Source organism: Cynocephalus volans, chromosome 2 (assembly GCF_027409185.1).
Source record: "Cynocephalus volans isolate mCynVol1 chromosome 2, mCynVol1.pri, whole genome shotgun sequence".
NCBI lineage: Eukaryota > Metazoa > Chordata > Mammalia > Dermoptera > Cynocephalidae > Cynocephalus > Cynocephalus volans.
Window position 1 is genome coordinate 571,891 of NC_084461.1, and position 19,541 is coordinate 591,431.

The 19,541-nt window shown below is 58.1% G+C and overlaps 1 protein-coding gene across 3 annotated transcripts; it reads right to left on the reverse strand.

The window, feature by feature from the left end:
* Positions 1-846: 846 nt before the first annotated feature.
* Positions 847-17,540, reverse strand: TPPP (tubulin polymerization promoting protein). 3 transcript variants are annotated; one of them, XR_010022647.1, is made up of 4 exons: positions 17,224-17,540; positions 7,577-7,730; positions 5,456-7,155; positions 847-4,730 (listed from the first exon to the last, which is right to left on the reverse strand). XR_010022647.1 is itself a non-coding variant. In XM_063087145.1 (3 exons), exons 1-3 carry the CDS (start codon positions 17,538-17,540, stop codon positions 6,961-6,963), a joined length of 666 nt encoding a protein of 221 aa, XP_062943215.1. In that variant the 3' UTR covers positions 847-6,960. The 3 variants fall into 3 exon arrangements, 1 of the variants encoding a protein (XP_062943215.1); XR_010022646.1 differs by having other exon boundaries at positions 847-2,853; positions 2,889-7,155; XM_063087145.1 differs by having other exon boundaries at positions 847-7,155.
* Positions 17,541-19,541: the final 2,001 nt, after the last annotated feature.

Genomic DNA, 19,541 nt, shown 5'->3' on the forward strand with positions numbered 1-19,541 from the left:
AGGTACGTACTCTTGTTTCTGTTCTTTTATTACAATGTGTATGTTTATTTAGTAAGTACTTCTAACCACCTCTGAAATTATACAAGGGCTGTAAACATTTAATTCCCTGTGCTCCCCTTCTGACTTACATGTGATAGTTTCCAAGTATTTTGTTTTTAATTTCACAGAAAGTACTTCATAGTCAGTATTAATTGGAGTTACTTACATATTTCTTCTCTGCTTCACTTTCATTCTCCATGTCCTAGACCTTCCATTTGTGATCACTTTCTTTCTGCATTTAGAATTTTTTTTAATGTCTGCTGCTGGCAAATTCTCTGTTGTCTAAAAATTCTTTTATTTTATCCTCATTTTGGAAAACTGTTTCACCTGGGCTAGCATTTCAGCTTGGCATTTATTTTATGGCTGCTTGTTGATAACATCATTCCTGTCTTTGGGGCTGCTGTGGTTGTTTAAAGTGCAATTTATGTCCAGTCCCCTTGAATCTAGACCCCACCCTAGAACTGCACCAGAGCTAGACCAGGCCTTGAACCTTACAGATGGCTGGCCCACCTGCTCCTCCCAAGGTCGGGTCAATGGTCATCTTGTCTAAGCAAGGGAACGAAATGCTCACGCTCCCTTGGGTGAAGGTGACATGAGGCCCTCGGCCCTGTGAGCCCCAGCTGAGAGGAGGCACCCCACTCACTCCCTCCTGCAGCCCTCCCAGGATGTGTACCGTGCTATATGTGAGTGCCCGTGAGGGCCAAGGCCCAGCTGGCCAGAGGGTGTGACTGCCAGTACAGACAGCACACACTTTGAGGAAACGGAGAAGTGCACATTTTAACATCTTTATTCATCATTTTACCAACTTGACACACAATGTTAACAACATGAAATACACAAGGAGCGATATGCAGACACGAGCTCTTTCACTGAAGGTTTGCAAGCTAGGCTTTGACAGCAAGTCCAGCAGGTGACACCGCGCTCTTGGGAGGGGCAGCAGGGCCTCCCTGACCCCACGGACGTTCCTGGTGAGTGTGGTTTAGACATCAGCAGAAGTGCCTCTCTGAGTCGGAACACCCATGACATTGACATTACCTATTGCGCTAATAAAGTGATACGCTCAATACCCCCTAACATTAATAAAACAGTGTAAAAATATATTGCATATATATATATATATATATATAAATTTGTTTCCCTTTCTTGAAAAAAACTTAGTACAAACTAGTAGTATTTTATCCCTTTCAAGTTTCTTTTAAGTTGTGCAGGTTTCCTTTGTTGTTTGGCTTGGTTTAGTTTTTTAAGAGGTGTAAAGGAAGAGACTTAACTGAAGCATCTCAAAGTGCCTGTCATGACTCCCCACCACACATCTGTGGACAAAGGCTACATCCCTGACCCACCAGAGTTCACACAGTGTTCAGGAATAAGTCAGTGGAGAAGGATATTCAGGTTCAGTGTCTGAAGGACATTCTAGCCTATGGATAACTTCACAGTACAGTTGAATTGTCAACCTGTGCTGTATTAAACAGGCGACAACCAGGTGTCCCCATGTGGCATGTGCTACAGGACATGTACAGTCACCTGCAGGAGGAAATGAGCAGGACTTTTCCATAAAGGGATAAATTAAAAATATTTTAGGTGTTGAGGGCCATGGCATCCCTGTCTCAACTCCTCCCACTCCAGTTTTTGTGCAAAAGCAGTTACAGACAATATGTAAACGGTGTGCCCATGTGCCAATAAAACTTTATCCACAAAAACAGGTGGCTGTAGCAGCCCAGAGCTGTGGGGAGGGAGGGAGTGAGCCCATATCCTGGGCTGCCCATGGCCTGCCCTGATCTGTCAGCCACTGGCACGCAGAGGTGGGGAGGTGAAAGGGAACTATGCAATTGAACTCCTACATGTATCTTTTCTCAAATACTGGCATCTGCTGTAATACTTATCTGCCCCTAAATTTAAGACTGGGGATATTAAAAGGTGTAAAATAGTCTAATAAAAATATGTTTTTTGCTATAATACTTTAAACATATAATTTGAACTTTAAAGCTGTTATTGACCTCTACCTAGTTGCTTATCCTATAGCATTAAATAGAAATAAATAAGTATTGTGATCTCAAGCAATGATCTCAAACACTCCTACCCTTCTCTCCTGATGCTTAGGTACCATCACCACTGTCCTCCCTGACAGAACCTGTGCTTGTCTCCTGGGCGTCCTCCCTGACAGAACCTGTGCCTGTCTCCTGGGTGTCCTCCCTGACAGAACCTGTGCCCGTCTCCTGGGCGTCCTCCCTGACGGAACCTGTGCCCGTCTCCTGGGTGTCAACTCCTGACAGAACCTGTGCCCGTCTCCTGGGCGTCCTCCCTGACAGAACCTGTGCCCGTCTCCTGGACGTCCTCCCTGACAGAACCTGTGCCCGTCTCCTGGGCGTCCTCCCTGACAGAACCTGTGCCCGTCTCCTGGGCGTCCTCCCTGACAGAACCTGTGCCCGTCTCCTGGGTGTCAACTCCTGACAGAACCTGTGCCCGTCTCCTGGGCGTCCTCCCTGACAGAACCTGTGCCTGTCTCCTGGGTGTCAACTCCTGACAGAACCTGTGCCTGTCTCCTGGGTGTCAACTCCTGACAGAACCTGTGCCTGTCTCCTGGGTGTCAACTCCTGACAGAACCTGTACCTGTCTCCTGGGCGTCCTCCCTGACAGAACCTGTGCCTGTCTCCTGGGTGTCAACTGACAGAACCTGTGCCTGTCTCCTGGGTGTCCTCCCTGACAGAACCTGTGCCTGTCTCCTGGGCGTCCTCCCTGACAGAACCTGTGCCCGTCTCCTGGGTGTCAACTCCTGACAGAACCTGTGCCTGTCTCCTGGGTGTCAACTGACAGAACCTGTGCCTGTCTCCTGGGTGTCAACTCCTGACAACCTGTGCCTGTCTCCTGGGCGTCCTCCCTGACAGAACCTGTGCCTGTCTCCTGGGTGTCAACTCCTGACAGAACCTGTGCCCATCTCCTGGGTGTCCTCCCTGACAGAACCTGTGCCTGTCTCCTGGGTGTCAACTCCTGACAGAACCTGTGCCCGTCTCCTGGGTGTCAACTCCTGACAGAACCTGTGCCTGTCTCCTGGGTGTCAACTCCTGACAGAACCTCTGCCTGTCTCCTGGGTGTCAACTCCTGACAGAACCTGTGCCCGTCTCCTGGGTGTCCTCCCTGACAGAACCAGAACCTGTGCCCGTCTCCTGGGTGTCCTCCCTGACAGAACCTGTGCCTGTCTCCTGGGTGTCAACTGACAGAACCTGTGCCTGTCTCCTGGGCGTCCTCCCTGACAGAACCTGTGCCTGTCTCCTGGGCGTCCTCCCTGACAGAACCTGTGCCTGTCTCCTGGGCGTCCTCCCTGACAGAACCTGTGCCCGTCTCCTGGGTGTCAACTCCTGACAGAACCTGTGCCTGTCTCCTGGGTGTCAACTCCTGACAGAACCTGTGCCTGTCTCCTGGGCGTCCTCCCTGACAGAACCTGTGCCTGTCTCCTGGGTGTCAACTCCTGACAGAACCTGTGCCTGTCTCCTGGGTGCCCTTGTCTCCCGGGGGCCTTGTCCCAACAGAATGTGTCTCGTGTCCTTGGGTTGCATGCTGTGCAGTTTCTTTTATTCACAGATAGACATTTAATTTCTATTTAACCACTGTTAGTAGAAGCTAACTGGCATTGAATAAAAACATGCAACAAAGACAAACTCATTGCCCGTGCTTTTACAATATTCAGAAACTGAGGCAAATGTGTGTGTATGTTTTGTTCAGTACAGTTGGAATCCAAGCAGATGTTCTGTGTTCAAAGGCTACACACAGATGGAATGATGAGTTCACCGATTTTAAACTGATAGAATGGTTACCATTAAGTCCTTGTGACTTAATTTTTACTACCCCTTTCTTGCTAGGTATCATAGATGGGAGGGGAGGGTTGTTTTCAAAGCTATACTTTGAATCTGACTAGAGGAGGATACTGTCCTGGCCCGTGTGTGTCTGTGGAAACCTCGGGACCGGTTGGGGATGGGCAGGGATGCAATGAGAACTGCTTATCTGCCGTGATACCATGGGCCAGGCACCACCCCTGGGAGCCGTGTGGAGGGAGAGTCTGGGGCGTGGGGCTCTCCCTGCAGGAGCCCAAGGTCACTCCAGTCTAGGACGGGAAGGGCCAACAAGGCGGGGTGACTGCACTCAATTTTTATTCACAAAACCCAAAGATTTGAAGTGAAAGGATCATTTCTTGTCAAGGAGCTCACCTCCGGGGGCCTGAGATGGGTGGTGCTGGCACTCCACAGGCCCGGACCTGCTGCTCTGGGCTGCTGCATTCAGTTCTGGGGAGGAACTGCTGTGAGGAATATGCTGACCATGTGGCTGAGGTGACCGTCTGTGACAGGTGCCTCCTCCCTAGGAGGTTAGGTGGTCCCTGAGGACGGGCCTTTGTGTTGTTTCTTCCGAGTAGATCCAATTTCCTAGTGTACTTCTGGGGCAGACTGGCCCTGGACTTGGTTTGGAGATCGTTTGGGACAACTCAATGAACAGGAGACAATGTCCTGGTGATTGGTTACTGCTCTCTTCAGTGTCCTGCATCCCTGCAGAGGACAGTGGGGCCTAGGGGAGCATCCACTGCTGATGCACGGCGTGGGAACGTCCGGACGCTGCCTTCTGCATTGACTGGGTGCATTCGGCTCTAGCAGCTGAGGTCCTGCTGGACTCATCCATTCTGTGCAGCTCGGCTGTGATGATGGAGACTGCGTGGTTCACGGGCAGAAGAAAAGGAGAAAAGCAGCCTCAGACCAGAGACGGGCAGCCCACGGCAGTGCCTCTCTGGGACCAGGGGTGCCAGAGAAGGCAGGAACCCCGGTAGGCTGTGTGGGGGGGAAGTCCTTCCAGGTTTCTGGATTCTGGACCTGGGAGGAGCCCTGTTTAGTGACCACAAACAAAAGTCATTTGGCATTTTGAACACAAGGGCTTTTTGGCTGTGATCAGATTAAACAGTTTGCATGTTTATAATTGTTTTCAAATGTTTCTCACATGCTACTTTTGCCTTTAGGTTTCACACAAAACTCCAGCCTGGGGGAAGTGAAAAGCCCAGGACTGGGGTCAGACATCCTGACTGCCTTTCCCCAGCCCAGCGAAATGACGTCCTAAAAGGGAGTCTCAAAGCCTGAGATCCAATATTTCTCAGTCTTTAATGCCAGGTACCATGAACTCCCAGAGCCTCAGAGAGAAGCTGCTTGCCGGGCCAGCACCATGCTTGAGTTGAGGCCTCCCTGTTGAGGGGCCTGGTTGAGACCCCCAGCCCTCAGAGGACCATGTCACTGGGAGCTCTGGCCCTGGGGCTCCTGCTGTGCTCAGGCAGGTGGCTGGCCTTCCATGGGGCTGTGGCCATGACTGGGTGCACTTTCTGGGCTCAGGGGAGGCAGAAGGCATGTTGGCATGCCATGGCAGCGAGGGAGGGGGCCTCGCTGTATACCTGTGCCACCTGCCCTGGACAGTCAGGCTGTGGCCAGGAACAAACAGGATCTTGGGAGGCACTTCCTTGAAGCTGCCGTGGGCTCTTCCCAAGATGAAATCCAGAACACACGGCACAGCAGGTCACATGCAAGGCTATGGCTGCTCTCACGCAAAGGGACAGGTTTCCATGGATCACTGTGACAGTGGGTGCCCTCGCTGATGGGCCTCCCTGGGATGCAGCAGGAGCACCCGGTTCTCACGCAGGTGCCAACAGTCATGTGAGGACAGGTGGCCCTGCTGCGCCTCGCGGTGTGGATGAGCAAGGGTCCTGGGCAGGCTGTCTGCTGACACCTGTACACTCAGCTGTCCCCAGCACACTATGCAGGACTCACTGTGGGGGGTCTTCCTTAGGTCTGTTCATGGTGTTTTTTGTCCTGCACTCCAAGGGATCAGGAGAGGGTAGGGAAAGCCATTTATGACAGAGGCTTCAGGGAGGGAGTTGAAGGCACCACACAGGCGCGAGTGATGGGAAGTCTGAGCAGAGCAGGGTGCGACCAGCGTGAACCAGCAAGCGGGAGATGCCCAGGCAGAAGGCCCCCATCACACGCAGGTGGAGCCACTGCTCATGTCAGCGTCTCTCATCTCCCAACCTGGAGACAGGGACGGGTGGAGAGTAATTCACGGGAACAGGACAGTCCGAATCTTCCTGGACCCACTCAGGAAATAGCCGTTTCTTCTTAGGAAAGCAAACTAAAAACCTCCTAACTCACACTCCAAGTCACCCTTCTGGTCAACTGAGCAGCTTTCTGTTGTCCCCTCAGCCTTCCTTTTATCACAACCCCCCTTAGCACAGACCTGGTCTGTAGGTGGGTGTGGGCATGTGTGCATGTGGGTGCATGTAGGCATGAGCGTGTGCAAGCGTGTGCTTGTGTGACCTGCCTCCCCGCACCTGCACAGTGCTGGGTGCCCAGCACGGCACAGGTGGCCCTGTGGTGTCTACTGTGTGCAGGACAGGCCTGGGGGCCCTCACAGACACTGCCCAAGTCCTGCTCAGGGTTAATGCCGTTTTATTTGTGTTGTTGGTTAGTGCATTAGCTCCTGTTGCCCTCAAAGCTTCTGGAAGGTATCTGCCAGTCAGGAGGTCAGTGTGGCCTCTGACAGGATCCATCCCACTTGTCCCCACACCCACCAGTTCCTTTAAAACGCCCCTTTCACTTGCAAACCAGGCAGCCAGTGTGGTCGATCCCCAGAGACACTTGGAAACGGCCATCCACTTCCAGCTTAGGACGAGGCAGGTGTGTTAGAAAGGGTCAGTGATTTGGGGCCCAAACTCGGGGTCTGAGAAAGAGTGTCAGGGTGCCCTGGGCAGGAGGGAGGCCCAGGCGTCCTGCCCACAGCCACCTGGGCCTCGGCCCTACTAAAGGCACCGGTCTGAGTCCTGCCCGAGTGAGCACAGGAATGTAATGAAGTGGGATGGGAGGCGAGGACCCCTGCAGCGTCGCAGAGCTCGGCGCCGCCGCGGTGCTACTTGCCCCCCTGCACCTTCTGATCGTAGGTGCCCGCATGCTTGTAGCCGGGCACGTAGCCCGACTCGTCCACCAGGTCCACGCGGCCGGCCTTCCCCTTGCCCCTGCCCGACGGGTCGAAGCGCTCCTTGTGGGAGCCAGTGAACTTGGTCGTGTCCGTGAGCCGAGACACGGTGGGCGACGAGATGGCTTTCTGCAAGAGGACAGCGGGGAGGGAGGAGGGTGCGTCAGCGGCTGCCGGGGCAGGAGGCCAGGGCAGGACCCCGACCTGCCGGCTCGGCCCTGAGCGTGCGGGCGCAGCGATTCTGCCAAGTCTCCAAATCCGCCTCATCTTTCTGCAGTTGTCCCTATCGGAGCAAACCCCGAACCGCACCTTCCCGAGGGCTCGGGGCTGTCCAGGCTCCTCCCACCCTGCAGGCCCCACCCCCGCCAGCTCCGCCAACCCCGACCCGCCCAGGCCCCGCCCACCCCAGCAGGCCCCGCCCCCACGCATCAGGCCCCTCTTCACTCACCCAGGCCCTGCCCCATGAACCAGGCCCTGCCCCCACGTACCAGGCCCCGCCCACCCCAGCAGGCCCCGCCCCGCCCTGCCAAGGCCCTGGCCCCGGGCTCACCGTGACCCCCGAGATGACGGGCGCGCGGCCCTCGATGAGCCGGTGCACCTCGCGCACAGCCTCCTCGCTGCTCTTGTCCTTGAAGCGCTTCTTGGCGAGCTCCTCGAGTGCCTCCTGGAACTGCTCGAAGGTGATGGTCCGGCAGGACTTCCCCCTGTGGGCAGGAGGGGCTGCTGAGGGGCCGGGAAGGGGAAGGAGCCCAGGGACGAGCTGGGGTCGCAGGTGGAACGGGAGGCCATGGCTCCCACCCAGGCACCACCTTGGATCCCTGGCACCCTCTGCTGCCCCTGCCCCACCATAGGTCATTCAGGAGGTTTCAAGAAGGTTCTAAACTGGATCCATCTTTTAAAAGTATTTTTCTATTTTGATCAGATCTGCCCCAACCCCTGACTAATCCAAATTAGTGAGGCCTTTCAGTGTTTAAAACAAGAGATTGCGCCGGTGAGGCTCAGATCTGCAAGGGTCCTGCACGTCCCTGGGAATCCTAGTGGAACAGCCGGGACAAAGGCCCCTCCAACCAAAAAAATACACGATGCAGAAAATTCCAGTTAACACCACAATGAGGTTGCTGCGCACACCCTCTAGGATGGGTAAAATATTACAGTGAATAAATGGCACCACCGCGTGCCGAGGCGGGTGTGGGGCAGGGGCAGCGCTCCCTCCTGCCGGTGAGCGACTGTGTCTCGGGGAGGCAGACACCCACCGTACAGCCCGGCAGTCCCATCCTTGGGTTCTCATGATAAACAAACATGAACTCACACACAAACTTGTACCTGAGCATCCATTACCAAAACCTAAAAACCATCCAAATGTTCTTCAGTAGGGGCCACGTAAGCCCACTGTAATACATGCACACCGTGGCACTGCTCAGCACAGTGTGAGAAAGAACCAGTGACACGCACATGGCATGGGGGACCCCACATGGCCGGGCCGAGAAGCAGGAGCCACGTGGTTCCCAGACCCCTGGGCAGGCACTGGATTTTAACTGGCGCCTGGAGGGTTCACACGCTTTACACATGTGTCCTGGAGACGGGACATTCTGACCAAACACCCCACTATCAGGAAGAGAAATGGGCCAGAGAAGCCATCCCACTTGGAAATGCACCAAGTGCACGGGATCCCAGGGCTTGGACCCTCAGGCTTCCCAGGAACTCAAGGAGAGCCGAGGCCTCAGCCTTGAGCTGGAGGGAGCATGGGAGCAGAGCCAACCCCATCTGCCCAGAAGGGGCTGGAGGATTCGGTGGACACACAGTGTTTGGGAGCTGGGTTCCGGCCCCTGGAATCCCTCAGCTTCGACACCCAGCAGCCGCTCCCTGTGAGGCCAGGTGAGCTGGATAATGGCGGGCGGCCGAGCTGTGCATCCCCAGTCTAGGCCGGAGCACAGGAGCGCTGTGCCCTGCAGCCCAGCAGTGCCTGGGGCGGGCGGCGTGGGCGGCCTTTCTTCCTTGCTGGGCTTCGCGGGTGTGTTGAATCTCTAAGGCCTGCGGAGCCTCTGTTTGTCCCAGGCTGTCAAAGGTGCCCCTGTTCTATTCACGGCCCTGCCCGGGCTGGATGTGGACACCAGGCCTGGCGGCCAACCGCCAGGGCACACAGCCCTCTCTGGGTGGCCTCAGCACCAGGCACCACCACCGTGAGTCACTAAGCCTGTGGGGGCACAGCTGGCTGGGGCTCCCTCACCAGAGGCCACATGCAGGTCAGGGTGGATGCACGGGCTTTGGGGGCAAAAGCCTGCCCTGCTTGCACTGAGAGTGGCTGGCCGGGCAGTGTTCCCAAGTGTCCACTGTGAGCTTGGGGAGAGGGTGTCCCAGTCAGCCCTGAGCTCTCCCTGGGAGACCCAGGTGCTTTCTACTCGGAGCAGTCCCCGGGGAGTTCTAGAATGACAATGGCCTTCTCTTCCCTGGACACACTTTTTTTTTTTTTTTTTTTTTTGTCATTTTTGTGACCGGCCGCACCGCGCTCAGCCAGTGAGCACACCGGCCGTCCTTATATAGGATCCGAACCCGGGGCAGGAGCACTGCTGCGCTCCCAGCGCCGCACTCTCCCGAGTGCGCCATGGGGTCGGCCCTTCCCTGGACACACTTAATCCCACCATGCAGCTCTCCTGACACAGAGCCAGCCTCTTCTTTGGAGTCCCAGGGACTGAGGTGCCCTCAGAGCACTGCCCTCTACTCTTGGGGCCAGCACCTGCTCAGGAGGCTCCTGCTCTGCCCCAAAGCAAAACCTGGGTCCACCTCAGTCTCTTGGGTACACCGGGGCCAGGCCAGAGGTCCTTGCACCTGCAGAAGCTGTGGACACTGGAGTGACCTGTCCAGAGAGCACCCAGCTGGCCAGATGCCACTGTGGGCAGAAAGCTGGGGGGCTGTCGAAGGGAGGTCTGAGGGGTAAAAGCCGTCCCCTGTGCTTAAGAGGGTGAGAAGTGCTGCGTTTCCCCCAGGGCAAGAACCTCCAGGATATTCCCATCAGCCCTTGGGCTGAGACCTGAGGGGGCTGGGAAGGGCCCCCATGCCAGCCAGTGGGGCCAGCATGGGGTGTAGGGTATCTGAGGAAGTTCCTGCCTGGTGGGGATGCAGCCTGGGGGGCAGCCCTGTCTGGAGGGCTGGGACATGGGGTGCGGGAGCTGCCACATGTTTCCACCAGACCTTGGAGCTGCTCTGGTTGCCTATCACGGGCCAGAGGCTCGACTTCTCGCTCTGCTCAAGGAAGGACCAGTGACTCTGGTCAATTTTCTCACAGACACTGGTCTTTTGCTCCTGCCCAGGTCTCTCCCTGCTGACTGCCCTGCCTCCGCCAGGCCCTAGCAGGACCTAAACCTGGGGTCCATGCCAAAGACAAAGTGGACACTGAGAACCTAGGACAGCATCTCCCTAGCCCTCCAGGGTCCGCTCACAGGCAACTCGACCAGCCAGAGTGCTTGGGATGCCCCTCGGGGTAGGCAAGGTGGCCTCCGCGTCACACCTGGGGCCTAGAAAGGCCTGGATGTCTGGCTGCCTCTGAGGCTTCTCCCCTCATCTCAGGAAAGCAGAACCCCCTTCCCAAACCTCCGCTCAGGCTCCGCTGGTGGGAGGGACGTCCACAGGGCCAGGTTCCCCAGGTCTGGCTGCCAGCGTCCCCCGGTCTGCCTGACCCACAGCATTCAGGCATTTCCTTCCGAGTGGGAGACAAATCTATCCTGAAGTTCCTCCTAATTTCACATTTGCCCTGGGCCTTTGTGTGTTTTCCCAGGCAGGGTTGGGTGGGGTGGGCAATGAGGATGTGGCCCTCGGTTGGACTTGGAGCCCAGAGGGACCCCATGGGGGGCGCGGGCCCAAGGCTCAGCCTCCTCCTCCGCTGCACGTAACGTGGAAGAGTCGTCATGGAGCCTGCCATCGTCAACGTGACGACGAATTGCCCCATTCCTGCCTGGCACACTGCTCCAGATTCGCCAGGAGCCGACCAGGCCCCGATGGCGAGGACACAGGGGCCTAGCCCAGGGACCTTCACAGAAGTTGCGGTTGCCCTGCATGTCTGCAGGTGGCCCCTAGAGGGCCCCGCAGAATCAGAAATGGCCGCGGGGCCCAGTGGCTGCGAGCACCCGCTGGTCCTGCATGGGCGACGCCTGCAGGGAGGGCCAGGCACACAGCACAGCGAGGCCGGTGGGCCCTTGGGCTGGCAGTGGGAGCCACCCTGGGGACTCTGCCAGAAGGACGGACGACGTCCACACAGAGTGCCCCCTGACCCCTGCGGCCACCCCCCCACTCGCTTGACCAGGGTTCCCTCCAGGCCTACATCCTGCTTGTGGGAGGGGGCGATGTTGGCCCCAGAGTCCAGAGTCGGGAACCCGCCGAGACGTGCAGCACGAACCTGGTAGCTCACCACGCTGGGCGCTGGCTGGCCGACCCCAGGGAGCCTCTGGACCCCCTGCTCTCCGCGGGGTGGGCCACCGGCCTTGCTGCCTTCTAACCTGCACCCAGACCATAACTCGAGCACCGCATCTGGGCCCCCATGCGGCACATTGCCGGCTCCCTGAACAGGTGTCCACAGGAGACATGTGCATTTAGTCTGGAAAACCCGCCACACTCGGCAAAGGGACCCAGGGAGGCTGCCACTCTGGGAGCAGAGACCGGGCCCAGCCTTCCTTCCTCTGCCCCCAGAGGGCCGGGCAGCCAGGCCTGCAGACCCTTGCCCAGGAGCTGGCAGCATGTGGGTCACAGCAGGGAGGAAGCGAGTGAGCACAGCCTGACCCCAGGAGTCCCCAAGACGCCCGCACGTCCCCCTGTGCCCCACACGCATGAGCACACAGACACATGCAGGCACGTGCAGACACCACATACACAGACAAAGTCACACATGAAGGCACACACATGCACACAGGTGCACATGCAGGCACAGGCCCATGCAGGTACACACAGGCACACAGACACAGGCACACGCAGACACATGTATACATACAAGCACAGGCACACACAGACACACGGGAGTATGCAGATGCACACAGGCACATGCACACACAGGCACAGGTGCACATGCAGACACACACAGGCACACATGTACACACAGACACATGCGTGTGCACAAACACAGATGCAAGCAGCCATGATGTCCACAGCCCCTGAAGGGCACCCCCATCACCCTCCCCCTTGCACATCAAGTCTTGATTAATTTACATCCTCCGTGAGCTCTTTGCAAGAGGGGGAGTCTGTGGGTTAACAGTAGTCTTCAATAAAAACCCGGTATATAGCTACGAGAAATTTGTTTAACATTTAACACATAGTAACATCAAAACAAGCATGCGCTGCCATGGCGACAAGGACCTAAACAAAGGCTGCAGATACCCGAGCTGGCGCCACGCCCACGGAGCCATGGCAACCTGCCCCGAAAACAGAAATAGTCGGACTTTTTTCTTTACCAAGTCCTGTCAGAGGCAGCGACTTTCTGGAGGTATCGAAGGCCGCTTCCTCCCGTCCCAGCACTCCGAGGGGTGGAAGGCCTTTCTGCAGCTGCTGCCGCCACTCGGCCAGGGGCCACCCCACCCTCAAGTGCAAAACAAACACAATCCCAACAGCCACCTCACAGTGACCCTCCTCCCCCCAGTTCTCCAGCCCTTCCTGGGACCCCACAACCCCAGCCAGGACACCATCTACCTCTCTCTTCCAGGGTTAGGGTGTGAGTTTGGGTCCTTTATTCCTGCACACCTTGGAGGTCAGGGGGCTCCGCCCCCAGAATAGGGACCCTCAGGACAGTCCGAGGGTGGGAGAGGGAAGGAGGGGACAGAAGCCCCGCTGGGGTGGACAGAGGAGGTCAGAATCCCTCAGCCACCCGAGGCCAGGCTCTCCGTCTGGCCGCCCTGTGTACCAACCCACCTGCCGCCCTCCCGGACACTTGACCAGCAAGTCCCCCGACATAACAGCTCCAGTGCTGCCCCAGCCTGGCTGTCCAGGACTGTCAGGACCTCGACCCCTCTTTGAGCTTGGGTCGCAACTGCTCATTCCCCCAGACCTCAACCCCATGGTGAGCCAAGGCAGGGGCACCCCAAGGTCCCCGAGCATTCTGGGCTCTGCAGGGGAAAGCCAGCTTTGCCCCAGAGCTGGGGCCAGGCCTCAGCCCCAGTGTCCCAGCAGCTGAAGTCCTGTCTTCTTGGAACAGGGCCAGGGACAGGGGACAGGTTCCCCTGGTGGTTGTGGGCTCCCTGGAGTAGTGCCTGTGCCACCCATGGGCAGGAGGACTCATGTCCCTCAACCTGGACACCAGGGTGCTGGGACCTCTGCAGTAGCACCACCCACAAATGAGTGTGTGACAACCTGAATGCTACATGTGCATGCGTGTGTGCAAGCAAGTGCGTATGTGCAGCATCTTGAAGGCAACTTCCTACAGGAGGAGCTGTGCCCCTGGCACTGCATGTGGTAGCATCTGGGCCAGTGCCAAGGCTGTGGAATTCGGGGCCCTCCCTGGTGGGAGACTGGCCCTGGAAAGGCTGCTTGTTTTCGCCTCCTGTTCAGCCTTCTGGAAGCTTCCACAGGGTGCAGCTCGGCATGCCCCTTTGCTCTTGGGTCTGCTCCTGTCTATCCCAGACACTCTGGGTTTATCAAGACCAACACCAGACGGCTCAGAGGCCGTGCCTAGGAAGAGCACGGGACTGAGATCAGCAAGGGTGCTGCCCCCCCCTCCCCCAGCAAGGACACCTGCAGCAGCAGAGGTGCAATAGCGAGCATCTGCCTCACCTGCCGCCACCATGGTAAATGCAGCTGACCTAGCTTTCCTCCCCGAGTTGGTGCCCTGGACACATCCACTTGGCTGAGCCAGATCTGGGCACCAGGGCGAGGGTCAGCCTGTGGCTGCCAGCTGTTCACTCAGGCCCACATGGCAAAGCCAGCTGTTTAAGGACAAGGCTGCACGTGGACCACGTGGTGAGCCTGAGATGCCTGCCCAAGCCAGGGGTTGGCCACCTTGGTCCCCATCCCAAGGGACACAATGATAGCAAGCACTGAGATCCCTGGTCAGGCCACAGAGGAGCTGCAGCTGTGTCCCCAGACACATGCCCAGGCAGGGCTGGGAGCTGCCAGGGCCTGGTGCTGGTGAAGGGTCGGCTGGGCCTCTGTGAGGAGGTGAGACCCACGCCAGAGCAGAAGTCAGGGTCCCAACAAGCTCAAGGACAAGGAACGGGCAGGCCTGGCCAGGCTGCACTCTGACCACCAGTTGGACGGCAGCTGCAGGCCAGGCTGGCTGGGGTGGGAAGGGTAGGGGTGAGCCCAGAGACTCAGGGACAGCAGCCTGGCAGATCGACAGAACAGCTCGGGGTGCAGCCTCGACCTCTCTCACGTCTTGGCCCCAGATGGCCGAACCCAGGGAGGAAACTGAGGTCTGAGAAGTCACAGAGGAGGGTGTCAGGTGGGCTGAGCGCAGACAGGGCAGAAATGAGGCCTGCTTGCCTTGGGGGCAGGGGCTACCTTGTCTACACTGTCCCCATGGCTGTCTGGGCCACGTGACCCAGGCTTGTTTCCAGCTTCTCGTGGACCAGGAGCGGAGGCCGCAAGGTGGTGGAATAAATAGGACATTCAGGCCCAAACTGCCCCACGCGTCCCCTCCAGAGGGGAGCCCAAAGGCAGTCAGTCGGCACAGGGAGGGTCAGGATTCAGGGACCCAGTGGGCGGGTTTCACAGCCCTTCTGGCACAACTTTCCGATACCAAAACGCCCTCACACACATCTGTACACACTGCAACAGTTTGTCTGAGGACTGTGGAGGCCTGAGGGTGCCTGCCTGCCCCTCTGCAGAGACAGAGAAGTTGGTGCCTGCCCCGGATGGGCAGGGACGGCTGGGCCCAACACGGGAGGTGTGGGGCCAGGTAACCTCAGAGGGACCCCTTTCCCTGGGCCCACGACCTCGGGCTCTACAGCCTCGTCCCTGCTGCTCCTCCAGCTGGGGCCTTGAGAAGGGACTGGCTCAAACTGGAGCAGGAAGCCCAGCAGGACCCTGAATCCTGCAGCTGTGGTGCAGCCCATCTGTGCTAAATTCCAACCAGATTCCACTTCTTCCCATGGGGGCAGGAAGGCTGAGGCCCCTCCGCCAGCCAGCGCCAGCCTCCAGCTCCCGTTACGGGGCCACCTGTGGGACCACCTCCACCCTGCCCTGCCCAGCTGCCCAGTGACCCCTCCCATCCCCCAGAGGAACACTGTCCCCAGTGAGCTGGGGTCTCCCTGAGAGAGTCGGCACATAGCTCTGTGGTGACCAGCAGTGACGACTGCCCCTCAGCCTCAGCTTGGCATCCAGCACAGGCACAGGCGCCAACGGTGCACACGAGGAGTCAGGGAGACCTCACCGCACCCAGAAACACCCTGACAACATCTTCCCACAGTAACGTGGTGACAGAAAGCCACAGCCATGAAGAGCACATCACCCACCCAGACCCAGAGGACAGCATGACGCTGGGCAAACAGCACCACGGAAACTGACGACAAGACCCTGCAGGATGGGATGCCTGACCGACGTCCCCGTCCTTCCAGAGTGAGGCTGTCAGGAGGGAAGGTGGCAGGAACCTTGAGAAGAGAGTGGCAAGGCTCAAAGACCTGTGACTAAGATGCAAGTGCACATGGGGCAAAAATGGTGGAAGTACAGCCATCCTCCATCCACAGGGTGACCTGGCTGGGGCCAGATGGCAGGTGGCCTTGGGGGAAGCTGCTGCTTTTCTCAGGTGTGGCTGTAGATTGTGGCAGCAGGAAAATGACCTTGTGCTTGAGAGACAGTCCATGGAGCACAAAGGGGCATAGGGCACCTCACCGTGCTTGCCAGTGTCCAAGAAAAAAGACACGTATGCACACAAACACGACACAAGGAACACACGCACGTGCCTGCACAAGTATGTGTGCACACATGTGTATGTGCATGCACCAGAACATGCACAAGCAGACACACCATGCACACACATGCACCACACAGGAACACACATGACATGGCACACACATGACACAAGGAACACACACAAGTGCATGCAGGAGTATGCATGCACACGTGTATGTGCACAGTACAGGAACACGCACAAGCAGACACACAATGCACACACATGCACCACACAGAACACACATGACACGTGCACACACGACATAAGGAAACATGTGTGTGCACAAGTATGCATGCACATGTGTACGTGCACAGTACAGGAACATGCACAAGCAGACACACAATGCACACACATGCACCATGCAGGAACACACATGACATGCACACATGTTACATAAGGAACGCACACAAGTACATGCATGAGTATGTGTGTGCCTGTGTGCGTGCGTGGTACAGGAACATTCACAAGCAGACACATGCACACCCACAGATAAAGGGCACTGTAATGGATTAGATTATGTCCCTCAAAACTCACTGAAGCTTGACTTGTGTCCCCCAAGTTTTATGTATTAGAAACTTGCCCCCACTTGACTGTTAAGAGGGTGGGAAATCCTATTATAATAATTGAAAGGTGGAGCCTTGAAGAGGTGATTGGATTGTAGGACTGTGCAGTAGTGAATGGATTAAAAGTGATGGTCAGGGGTGTGGTTCTGAGGGCTTTAAAAGAAGAGAGTCTGTCTCTCTATTCTCTGCTCCACCATCTTCCAATGTGAGACCTCTGGGTCACTGTCACCACCACCAGGTGGACTCTGGACTTTCCAGCCTCATAAACCGTAAGCAGTACATTTCATTTTCTTATAAATCACCCAGTTCCATGTATTTTGCTATAAGTAGCAGAAATGGACTCAGGCAGGCACGTTGCCATGGTCACTGACTCTACAGATGGGTGTGCAGCGCTCTCTGTTCTATTATTTCAACTTTTCTACACACATGAAAGTTTTCCAAGTCAGAAGTGGAGAGAAACCCAGAAGGGGCTGGGGGTATGGCCAGTCACCCCAGGGACAGGCTACTTCCAAGGTCGAAACCCCACTGGGCTGCAGGGCTGGTGGTGCCAAGGGCGGGACTGTGGCTCAGGATGGCGCACAGGTCCAGACGCACTTCAGGAAGGCCGCTGTCCCCGGCTGCCCAGACATGGTGCGTCTCATTCCCTTGGCCCCTCATTGTGGGGCAGGCAGGGTCTGAAGGCAGCACCTCGTCAGCCTCCCCACCGCCCACCAGAGGACACAGAACCGCAGACTCTCCGGAGAGGCCACCCGGGGCCAGCCGCACACTCACTTGATCTTGCTGAAGACGATGTCCACATCGGTGACGGTCACGTTCTTGCCGTCGATCACCTGGCAGTCCTTGCACAGCTTCGACCAGTTCTTGCCGTGCATCTCCCTCCCGGTGGCCCTGGTGTCCCCATGCACCGCAAACCGCCGGAAGGCCTCCTCCAGGGCACTGAGCTCAGGCGCCGCTGCGGCCGCCCCCTCGTTGGCCCCCTCTGACTCCAGGGACAGCCTCTTGGCCGCCTTGTCCTTCGCGGGGTCCCCTGGGGACTTGGGCGGTGTCCTGTTGGCGGCTTTGGCGGGCTTGGCCTTGCTGTCAGCCATGTTCCTGGGGGAGGAAGGAGAGAAGAAAGGGGTCATTTCTTTCAGCCACCACCTCCCCAGGCTGTGTGCCTGGCTGTCCTGGCTGCAGGACAGGAGACGTGGCATGCACACGTCACATCCTTGGAGGCAAATGTCCTGGAGGTGAGTGTTTGTCCGGCTGCTGGACCCAGAAAGGCCCTGCCCGCTGCTGCCCAGTCGGTGGGTCAAGGACCCTTCCCTGAACTGGTCAGAACTGTCTGCAGGAGCAGAGCAAGGGCGGGAGCTGAGCTGGACACCTGTGGGCCTGGCCAGGGAGGTGCAGGGTCTGACCCGGCAACAGCAGGCCCTGCCTGGGCCCCCCGGACCCCCCAGCATGGCACCACTGCCCCCTCCCTGGGCCAGCCTGCTCTGCAGCTCTGGGGACCACACCCTTCCCGGGGGCCACGGGGCGCCCTCTGGACTTTGCTGGTTCTCGAGGCAGGCGGCCGCCCCCTTGGGGCTGGGAAGATGGAGGCCAGACGTGTCTCTATCAGGTCTAGCAGCACAGGCCAGGCCAGGGCCCCCTCCCTGTCCCCTGTGGACGCGGCCCCCCCGAGTGAGGTCTGGCCCAGGGCAAAGGCTCGGGCCGGATCAGATCGTGGGCTCCAGACCTGACGGCCTCACAGCCTCTCCCCGGAGCGGGCGCCCGGAACCTCAGGGAGGATGAGGGGCTCCTCAGGACACAATTCCACAGCAGAGTCAGCACCGAGGACAGCGAGCTGACCACGTGACCCGAAATTCACTGAAAGCCCTTCACGTCTCCGCACTAGTCATGGCCCGAGTGTGGCCCCCGCCATCATGTGGGGCTCCGGCAGGTGGCTCCTGCTGACTCGGGATCATACAGACTCCCCGAGCAGCCAGAGGGACCCGAACGAGGCTCAGTCACCGGGCCAAGGGCTCTCGAGGGACGAGGGTCCCACCCCACTTCTCCTCCCCCCATTCCCTCAATGGCAATAAAAGTACGATTGCTGCTGAGAAAGTCATGCCCTCCTGGAGGGGAGACTATTCCTGGAGGCACCAGGACATCCCAAATGGAGCTCAGGGCGGGGAGGCGCCGAGAGGAGCCAGGGAGGATGAAGAAGTCAGCAGCTTTGACAGCACCTGACCTGCACCTTGCCACCCACGGCTCCTCAGCGTCCCACAGGTGTGGGCCGCAGCCGTGGGTCATGGGGGCAGGGGCTCTGGCCATCCTGGGACAGCTCTCTTGGAGGACCGCAGGGGTGGGCAGGCTCGGGTCAGGTGTCCAGTTTGTCGCTGACACCAGTTCTCTGTCTGAAACAGGAGCCCTCATGGGCCTGGCTGCGCATCTGCCATGGGCCCTCTTCAGCACTCGGACGGACGTCTGAGAGGAGAACGTGCTGAGAAGTGACTGGAAGCCACAGTGGGTTTGGTGAGGAAACTGCTTGCGGGGGCGTCCAACTTTGCCACGAGGAAGCAGCTTGCAGCGAAGGGCGGGACAGCCAGGCAGTGGCAGGGCAGTCGCGGAGCTGGGCCTGCCGGCTCGTGCCACATGTTCTGTGAGCCTGGAGACCGGCCCACACGGTGGATCAAAGCGTGACAAGGATCGAGCAAGACGGGGAGCACTCTGCCCTCAGGGGTGGCGCTGAACAAACACGGGGTGCGACATCGGGCACGGAGGGGGAGATTGAGGCCCCCGAGTGGGTAGCCTCGGACCAGAGGAAGAGATGGCCTGAGCGGAGCGGGGGCCATCATGGGAGGGTCCGCATGCAGGGGACGCGGCCGGACTGGGCCGTGGGGCCATAGCTGCCACCTAGACAGAGGGGACGAGGGTGTGGGAGGCCGGGGAGAGCTGCGGACAGGGCAGATTTCTGGAGTGCGGAACCGCAGAATCCCTTTAAGCTCGAGCCTGGCCCCCGAGGCCCTCTGTGGCAGCAGGGGTGCCACATGCACTGCCCTCTGCTGGGCGCTGTTCTGGGGCCCTGCCCGGCTGGTGGTTTTGCACGAAGTATCTGCTCAGAGATG